The sequence below is a fragment of the Oculina patagonica genome, chromosome 4, assembly GCF_052425735.1.
Source record: "Oculina patagonica isolate OP01 chromosome 4, crgOcupat, whole genome shotgun sequence".
NCBI lineage: Eukaryota > Metazoa > Cnidaria > Anthozoa > Scleractinia > Oculinidae > Oculina > Oculina patagonica.
Window position 1 is genome coordinate 35,556,240 of NC_135761.1, and position 9,623 is coordinate 35,565,862.

A 9,623-nucleotide genomic window follows, 5' to 3' on the forward strand; every position below is an offset into this window, starting at 1 on the left:
ACTTTTGGGCTAATCTGCAATCTGGTTCTCTTCTTTGCTTCGGCGAGAGGACAGAGAAAAAAGCTTAAGGGGTAAAGTACTAATAATCACCATTGTGAAACTGTAGTTGCTTTGACAAGTTGAAGCTATTTTTGTAAATAAAAGGGGTAACGTCATTCATGTCACGCAATGTTTTTGTGGGAAACTTTGAAACTAGACGCTTTGCTGGTTTCTACAAATAGCAGTGTGATCTGGCGGTACATTTTTTTGAGGCGGACTCCACTTTAAAACTATTTTTTATATATTTAGCAAGAAGTATGTCGATTTTCATTTCCGCACAGTTGGGCGTCAAAGTCGCCTGTCACAAAGAGTAGAATGTTTGCACAACATGGTTTGGATATATTTTAGATTCGACTAGTGACGTTAGTAACGCACTTCTCAAGACGTCAGCAAAACATTGGCAATGTACAGTATTGGTGTGAACTTGAGTGGAATTTTTTACAAGATCAGTAAAGCTATCGAATGAAAAGATGACTTGAAAATGAAAACTTCGAATAATTATAATTAAATACCAATTGAATTTTAGATGAGAAATTCCGGAAGTGACATCTGTGTTCAAAATAGGAATTTTTGTACAACTTAAAAGTTCCGAAAAAAAAGACCACATGTTTTGTAAAAATCACAGACAAACATGATCAGGAAAACAAAACAGGCCAATGGGTTTTATTCACGAAAATACAACTTTCTTAAGAAAGGGTTTGTAAACAAGACAACGGAATCGAATTACATTTCACACGAAATTATATTTGCATACATTTGAACTTGCAAAAAGAAGTATCTCTGCCGAGACATAATAGCGAGACCTTACATTAATAATTATTGTATTCTGATCTGATTGTTATTTTTTATGCGAGGGTCCTGAAGGGGTAAAACGGGAGCTGGGATTTGCCTCTTTTTGGGCTGGGAAAATGGGATTTGTGCACTGCATGGGACTGGAATTTTACCACTGGGAATGGGACAAACACTTTGGAAAATGGGAATGAGATTTCTCTTCTTTGTGAGACTTCTTTGTGAGACTCTATAATTTCACACAAATACTCGAATTATCCCACTTTGACGACACAAAAAAGTCAGTATTTTTCCAGGCTTAAGGCTGCGGTCATATTATGTCCGTGATCAGCGGTTTGTATAAATAGAGAATAATACATGTTTGTGCTGAGATATGAAATATATCTTCGAGTGTTCAACTCGAAGGCTGACGAGTGAGATATTGATTTGAACACGAGAAGATAAATTTTATATCTCCAAGCAACCATGTATTATTTTGTGTATTTTATAAACCTACTAATTCACCTTTGAAACATGGCAAACTTGTCAGCACGTGATTGGTGATATCGTAATTCAAGTGATGTTCTGACTGATCTTTATGAAGTTGATGTCTTAGTAGTATGGACAGTGAACATGACACAGAAAAATTTTGTCTTGATTTTGATTTTGAATCTACAGAGATGATTAGTGATGCAGAATCTGTAATACTCCATGAGGAAACTTTACAAGATACTGGTGCCATTAATGATCCACTTGAAATAAATTACGCAGATTACAATATATACTTCCTATATGTGTTAAGCAAGCGGATGAAGTCGCTTTTACATTATAATAGACCAACTTGTCAAACAAGGGAAAGTACCAAAATATGGGATTTTCTATAAGTACCTTCAAGGATTCCTGCAAATGTATTTATCCCCATCAGAATATTCGTGGGATCCTGAAGTCATGGAGTTTTTAAAAACTCTGAAATACATGTAGCTTGGTGGTCAGAATACAGTCAATTTGATAAGAGGTCCCATGTGGCATGGAATGGGAAGAAGGGATGTCTTTACCCCAGAAACGATGAAGCCAAATTTATGGTCATTATATGCACACGTTTTTAACCTGTACTTATGGAAATAGGATTTCTTGTTTATGAACTGGGATTTGGACCAAAATTAGCCTGGAAACTGGGATTTGAGGCCTGGGAACTGGGATTTAGGACCCCCCTTCAGGACCCTCTCTATAGTCACCTACTTCCAGACAGCCCCCGAAAAGTGCTGTTTACCAGCATGCCCAGGAATGCTATGTTTTGACCTTTGCTGTTTCGCAAACATCTGTTTCACTCTGATGAAGAGAGGCCACCAAAAGTTCAGTGAATAGTCAATCTACAGGTCGGATGAATGTGGTTATAAACTTGAAAATAATCACTATATTATAAATACAAACAATGAAACCAATAACAATTTTTTTCTCATTAAGGACAGAAGGGTTGTTTGACTTTTCTGATAGTGATTTGTCTAATGATGTTTTGTATTTTCTTTTATTTAATTATCTCTTGTTGTTTACTTGGCTGTTGATAATTTACCTACTATTAATGTTCCGAAGAATGCGGTGTTTCTAACAATAATGTTGTCTCATTAGCAGCTATGAGGACAGACATGACAGAAGGGTTGTTTGATTTTTCTGATAGCGACTCGATTTTCTAATGATGGTTTGTATTAATTTTATCTACTTTCATTTAATAGGCGATTTGCATGATGGCATCATTTGACTACAACTACCAGAATCCATCGCTTTTTCTTTTTCTCATTCTAATTAGAGCAATTGTTTTTTAGACCCCACTGTGAATTCATAATTTGAATAATAATAATAATAAAAATAATAATAAAGGAAAAGCAAGTTGAATTCTGGTAGTTGTAGTCAAATGACAACATCGTGCAAATGTGCTATAATTGAAGGGTTCGGTGCAAAAAGGGCGTTAGTGATTTTGGCTGAAAACGAGCATGGACAAAACGACTCCAAATTTCGCGTGAGTTTGTTTACGTGTGCTAAACACTGTTCTGTGTTTCATTTCGCTGGTCTTTCTTTCATTTTTTAAAGAAATAATGTGTGCAAAAAAGGCATTTTGCAAGCTTACGTTCTCCCAGTCAGCCAGCAGTCTGAGTTTTCCAACACATCGTTGCACATCTTTCCTTGTAGGGTTTTGTAAGCGTCCACGGAAGGCGAGAAACCATTTTAAAAGCCTGTTTCGACTCGCTGCGGCCATGTTTTCTTGTTGATTTGAGTAGAGTAGTACTGGATACTGCATTGTGAAGTAAGGTCACATGTTAGAGGCGGGAGAGTTTGATTTGAACAAAATGGCGCCTTTGAAAATAGAACGTTGCTGTTTATAGTTTTAGCACAAGTGCGTCCCCTTGGCGGTTGAAAGACATCATTAAGTCTGCAAATCCGTTAGTCCCACAGCATTTCTCGAAAAAATGAGAGATGTTCGGCCTTTGTTTTGTACAATAACGGTTTTTAGCGCTCAAGGATTAAAAGTTGTCTGACAAAGGCCGGTGGAGTCAAGTGGTAATAAAGTCTAAATCACAGATCTCTTGTCGGGAACTATGTCAGCGCGAGTTTTAAGGTGTCTGCTTGGGTGCTGCAGCGATAAAGTTGCCGAGAAGTGAACTGGTTTTAGACTTTAGACTTAGCTGTTTCGCAGGGGACGATCCCTTGCAAAAAAATTTTCTGTGCCTCATTAAATATTCATCAATCAATCGATTTGTGCGAACGAAAACCTTAGAAGTATATCTTGTTTTCGCGGGATTTTGTAGATGTGTGATGATGTAAGCTTAAGGACACCCTGCGAGCAGAGCCCCTTCTTTTTCCACTGATATACTTGAGAAGAAGGGGCTCTGCAAGAATCGTGTAAAATCTTTGTTGAGCATGCGCGAGGTTTACGCGATGCTTGCACGTTTAAGCTTACGCGAGGACCACTTAATCTTAGTATGCGCGCGCGGAATGGCGTGTCGGATCGTACACGACATTGTGAACAAAGTGTTTGTTTTACAAGTTCTTTTCTTCGAAAAGCATCTGAGTTCCCTCAGTAAAAACACGTCAAGCACCAGAGATGTGCTATTTAAACCATGAAATTTCTTCTTGGTTTTCGAAAAAACGAGATCTTAAATGATCCACAAGCTGCACATGCGCACAAACGGTAGCAGATGGCGAGAGCAATCGTCAGCTCTAGTGCTTTCGAGAGCGTACTGTGGGCTCCGTCTTGGCCATCAGTTTTTCCAAAAATTAATGCCCGCGCAGCAAAAACCGGTTTAATCCGGACTGACCAGCCCAAACTTTGGGGCTGCTGCGACTTCAAAGAAATGACACGATTCACGCAGAGCCTCTTTCTACTTCCCAAATCTCAACCGTAGGGAAGTTAAAAGAAGCTCTGCTCGCAGGGTGGCTTAAGGAGTGGAGATAGAAGTGAGAGCAAGCCGGTGGCACTTAACTGAAAGCAAAACTAGTGTAATGTGAAAACACCAGCTCGTTAAAATGGGATCCACGAACTTGTCACAGAAGTAAGGTGCTGTACTGGCTGCCAAATAAAGCAACATATTCAATCAATCAGTCTATCACAACAATCAATCGTTATTTCACTTTCACCTCAAATTACAGCTAACGGTAACAGATTAAAATAGTCTTGCCTGAAACAACAAAAAGCAGCTAACCGCAAGCAGACTGCAGTGAAAGCTAACCGCAAGCAAACTGGCGTGAAAGCTTACTGCAAGAAAAGAGCGATCTAAGGGTTAAGGCTGACTCTGATCCTAAACGCTAACCCTAACCCTTAGCCTTGAGGTTAGCTTTTTCGTTAGGGTTAAGCCGTTAACCCTAAATTTGAAATGAAACCCTAGCGTCAAACCTTAACCCTAACCCTTGGGGTAAGGGTTCCGACCTACAAATTGAGGCGGAGACAAGCTCTCACATGCGCGACACACTTCTTTGGGGTCAGGGATGGAAGGTGGCTGGAGATTTTTTACCCAGGGAATTATAAAAACTTTTGCATTGTGCTATGCATATCAGGTTGGGATGGGGTATAGACCGGGGGTAAAGTGATCTATGTTAACGGATCACACCATGTTACTGGTATGCAGCATTTAATATATATTTGACATATTTGGAGACTAAAGATGACTATAAATGACAAAAACTAAGACATTTTTTAAACAACATATTGGCTAAATGCAACTGACACTGTACCTGTGATTTTTTTTTCTAGGGAATGCTCCTAAGAGAAATGCTCAACTTGCACCAGAGAACCGAGACTGGTAGTGCAACAACTAGAGATAATCTCATAAGAATAGACAGTGTAAAGTTCACCATTTATGACAAAAGGACCATATTTATGTATTCTACATTAAATTTTTTAATCAAATCTGTACCTGCACAGGATTTTTACTAATTTTTTTATTTGTACATGAAAGATCCAAAAAACACAGCAGTACCCGCCAACCACCCAGCTCATCCTTTACACTTTGGTCTTTTTTCCTAGTTTGTGACAAGGACTCCAAACAAATCCCTCAGGACATCCTCTCTTGATATTTAGGAATAATTGAAAACTATTTTTATGGGCAGATTCCACTCCATGCAGGGCTTTTACATTGCTCTGAGAAAATTGTATTGTGAATTGCCCTTACTAATAAGTGAGGAGCTAATGATCATGAATGATGAATCAATCTACAGTTATGTAGGTAGGCATGAATGTTTATATGTAGTAAAGTGGAACCTGTCATGAAGGTGTCCAGTCAGTCAGATTGCTCCATGGTCAGATCTATCCCAGTCAGATCAATAGGTTACTTCAAAATGACAAAATACTCCCAAGGAAACTGACTTCACACCATGTTATAATTTAGTGTATTGCTTACCATCAAATCTCTCTGACTTAAAATGTAGAGTAGTTCATATGGTGCGATCATTCCAATGGGAGTTGAAGGAAGTTGATTTGACTAAACAATATATAAACCAAAAAATTACACTTCATGTGCCAAGTGCCAAATTTTCATGTTTGATAAATGTACCTATGGTATAGGCACTTGAAAATTCGAGTTATTCAATGACCAACAGGTATTAGATTTTTTACTGCTTTGAAGTAAACAAAACTTTCATTCAGGTGCCTACGTCAAACTGCCCCACTACAGTAGAGTTTTTGTAAAACCAGAGGTGGTGTTGCTCTTTTTATGAATATAAGGGAGACAAAAGATACTACGGTAGGTAGTTATGTAGTTTGAAGCATTCCAAATGCCTTTATTAACTTGTAACCATTATTTTTGTAAAATACTGCAAGATTAGCAAAAAAAGTAATGTATTACATATTTTTCTTGTCTTGCCATTAGGACAATTCAACTCTGTACTCAATCAGAGAATTAAAAAATATTTTTCATCATCTCTTGTATCTCTGTTATATATAAAAGAGTTTTGTTGGCTCGATCCTAAAGTTTTGGATTCATGACATGTGGATCAAGTTACGACAGTACAGAACTTCGCTAAAAAGTCTGAGTTGAATCAGCTGCCCTCTGATTTGCCTTCTTCCTTGGACAAATAAGTGAGAGATATAGTAGACTGATCACAGCCCTCTATTTTTTCGATCGATGAGTGCAGGGAAAGAATGGCGAGAGAAGTGGACGCCAGCACAAAACGGAAAGGGGTCAGGGGGCGCTCGCTCCCCCTACCTTCACACTAATGCTTGCTTTGCTCGCTGATTCTCTCGCTTTTTTTCCATTGAAAAATAAAGAGGCTGTGGACAGTTTTGAGACATGGTGGCATTGGACTCTGGATCTACGGTACAAGTTTGAGCAGCAGCCCAGATCATTGTGTTCTTGGGCAACACACTTTCACAGTTCCTTTCTCCATCCAGGATTATAAATTAGAACTGGCAAACTATAAGTGCACCATGACAAAATACTGGGGGGACTTGTGATGGACTAGCATCTGGGGAGAGCACTAATACTCCTAGCCGCTTTATGCTACAGACTAGCACCAGTAAACTATTTGACATCGCTGATCCTTAGGATCAGAACAGAACCTTTCGACACATTCTGTTAATGTCTAGGATGACCTCTAAGCTAACAGAACTCGGCAAAACTATGGCAATTGAGCCATGCAGAATTCTGAGAGCATATCATGAAGTTCCTTTGTCGCTGCTATCTGTGTCCTAACAGTGGATAAATACTCAGTGTATGGCTGAGTGTCGGCGTTGCTTTCTGTTCTGCTGCTGTACACGGGTCTTGGTGTGTACTTTGCACTGTCCTGTGTTTGATTTGCTGTTTCCCTCATGAGCCCCTAGAAAAAGACAGAGTACATGTTCATTTCACATTCTCTCCATACACAAATAACAGGGTTTGTACTCTTTTGAGCTTTTGAATTTCCATCCATGACCTTTTCCATGACATTTCAAAGTTTTCCATGATCCAAATTTGACCTTTTTTTCTTGATTTCGGGTACGTTTTTTATACCATCTTCTTCACAAAAAAATAACCTGGTTCTAGTTTGGTCACATTTAGGTAGAAAGATCAACTAAATATGGATTAAAATACAAAAAAGTTGTTTTTACCAAACAAAGCTGCAGCTGGTCACATGCATTATAAAAATCTTCTAAACTTTTCTCAAGTCTGTTGTTTGCTCCTTCAGCTGATTTACTGTACAAAGATAAAAGAAATCATTGATTAAGTAATTTAGAATAGCAAGAAAGTTGCTGCCATGCAGAACAATTAAACCAATTGTCTATATTGTGCAGGCTCTGCCTTCTGTTTAAGGTAGGTAAAGTCTGCGTCGAGCCTAGTGGCCCATACAGGCCAGAGCCTTTCCCGGTTTCTGTAGTATGAAGCGACTAGGAGTATTTCTACTCCGCCCTGGATGGGATGCATTAGTTCGCTGGTACTCATTTATACACCTGGGTGGAGAGAGGCACTATGAGAGTAAAGTGTCTTGCCCAAGAACACAACACATTGACCCCGGCCAGGCTCAAACCCAGACCGCTTGATGCCGAAGTCCAGCACACTAACCATTAGGCCACCGCACCTCCTATGTTTAAGGACTCTTTGCAAAATTTTATTTAGAACCAACTACAAAATGCAAATGACTGGAACACAGCATGAAGGCCATTCAGACCTTGCACTTGACTTACGTTCCAAGGTCAACTTCTGCATTTTGGTCAATAGCCATATTAGCCTGCCTCATGACAATCTGCAGTGCAAAACAGGAATGGCTGTTCTTTAATAAAATGATAGTATAAAGCTGTTTGGAGTTATTCAATAACAAGTTCATTTCATACCCAGTAACACCCTCTTTCTTTGTAAAACTGTTTCCGCTGGTGGTACATATTTTGATATTCCACAAAAGTGAAGAACAGTTCCCCCAAAAAACAGTTGGTCATTTGTTGGCCAAGTGTTGTTCTTACCCTCAATTTACAAAGTTATGCATATCTCTTCACTGGCAAACTTGAACTCATAAAACTGTCTTTGCCAAAAAACTGTCTGTAAACAAACTTAAAAAGTGCAAAATATTTCACTTCATTTTATTATGTATCTGGTAAGCCGGAGGGAGTACTCGTATGTTTTGGCTGGCTAGTACTAAAAGCCGGAATGCCAGAACGCCGGAATACTAAAATCCGGAACGCATAAAATATATTGTGTTATCCTTACAAATATAAAGAGCTAACCGTAAACAGGCTAACCGAAGTACATAGTAGGCTAACTAAGGTGAATAATAGGCTAACCGGAGTGAATAGTAAGTCTACTATGCCTACTATTTCCTCTGGTTAGCCTACTATTAACTCCGGTTAGCCTACTATTCACCTCAGTTAGCCTACTATGTACTTTGGTTAGCCTGTTAACGGTTAGCTCTTTATATTTGTAAGGCTAACATGATATATTTTATGCATTCTGGGTTTTAGTATTCCGGCATTCCGGCATTCCGGTTTTAGTACTAGCTGGGTGGGTATGTGCAGCCCGGGTCTTAAAATCAGCACCCTGTTTTTGAAAGAATTTGCATTCAAAATGATACCCATTCTAGAAAAAGGTCAATTTTTAATCCCCTGTTCTGGGTGTTGGTAAGCTGAAACTTCCACTTCAAAACATCACACCCCATTCTAGGAATCGTCCCTAACATGGATACCCCGTTCTAGATCAGGAGTCACAAAATCAAAACCCCTGTTGGGCGTCACATACCTGTATAGGTATCTTAGGGATATCCCCCCAGATATGTTGTAGGTCAAATTGGTTTTCAGGTTAACTCTGTTTTCAACCTAGGTTAATCTGTTTCAACCTGAAGAAGACATTCTTTTAATCACTAAAAACCATTTTTTTAAGAAATCCCAATAAATAAATTCAAAATGTTTAAATTGATTAAAAGAGTGTTTTAATCGACGACGGGTTGAGGGCTAGCTAATCTGCTGAGGGCTAAACATCCGGATACCGTTGAAACTGATTAATCAAGGTTGAAAACAAATTTAACCTAAAAACCATTTTGGCCAAAAATATGTCCACCTCATATTTAAAACGCAAGACGTATCCAGAATTCTTGAACGGAAACATCATCAACCTAATATTTTAAGCTTATGATTTAAACTTTATTATGATTTAAAATTGATTATGATTTAAAATTTATGATTCAATTTTTTTGAAAAAATGGCGGATTTTTGTACCACGAAAAGGTCTATCAACTTGAAGGTTTTTCGATAATCTAAAATCTAGGGTGGAATGATCTTAACTGGATGTCCCTCAAGCTTTTCCTAAGAGTTTGAAGTTCTTACCGCAAGTGTTTCCTTGACAACTTTGATCAATTTGCCAATGTAT

The 9,623-nt window shown here is 38.6% G+C and overlaps 2 protein-coding genes across 4 annotated transcripts in view; one reads left to right on the plus strand and one right to left on the minus strand.

Moving 5' to 3' along the window:
- Positions 1 to 6,216, plus strand: part of LOC144652248 (uncharacterized) — a 79,852-nt gene extending 73,636 nt beyond the window's left edge. Inside the window, exons 23-24 of one of the 3 annotated variants that reach the window (XM_078512271.1) lie at positions 2,434 to 2,503; positions 5,051 to 6,216. In XM_078512271.1, coding sequence (XP_078368397.1) covers positions 2,434 to 2,498 — 65 coding nt within the window. In that variant the 3' untranslated portion in view covers positions 2,499 to 2,503; positions 5,051 to 6,216. The remainder of the gene's footprint in view (positions 1 to 2,433; positions 2,504 to 5,050) is intronic. The other 2 variants (XM_078512272.1, XM_078512273.1) reach the window with 2 other exon arrangements.
- LOC144652326 (mediator of RNA polymerase II transcription subunit 29-like) lies at positions 6,093 to 9,617 on the minus strand. The gene is made up of 4 exons (XM_078512380.1): positions 9,581 to 9,617; positions 7,955 to 8,013; positions 7,382 to 7,466; positions 6,093 to 7,110 (listed from the first exon to the last, which is right to left on the minus strand). The coding sequence occupies exons 2-4, from the start codon at positions 8,005 to 8,007 to the stop codon at positions 6,913 to 6,915; spliced, it is 336 nt and encodes a 111-aa protein (XP_078368506.1). The 5' UTR covers positions 8,008 to 8,013; positions 9,581 to 9,617; the 3' UTR covers positions 6,093 to 6,912.
- Between the last annotated feature and the right edge of the window lie 6 nt (positions 9,618 to 9,623).

Bases quoted from the DNA above. Each gene is read 5' to 3' on its own strand.
- LOC144652326 (XM_078512380.1), bottom strand. From the start codon at position 8,007: ATGAGGCAGGCTAATATGGCTATTGACCAAAATGCAGAAGTTGACCTT. The intron at 7,467-7,954 runs GTAAGTCAAGTG...ATCTTTGTACAG, and splicing joins GCAGAAGTTGACCTTGGAAC to TAAATCAGCTGAAGGAGCAA. The intron at 7,111-7,381 runs GTAAAAACAACT...GTCTTTTTCTAG, and splicing joins ACCAGCTGCAGCTTTGTTTG to GGGCTCATGAGGGAAACAGC.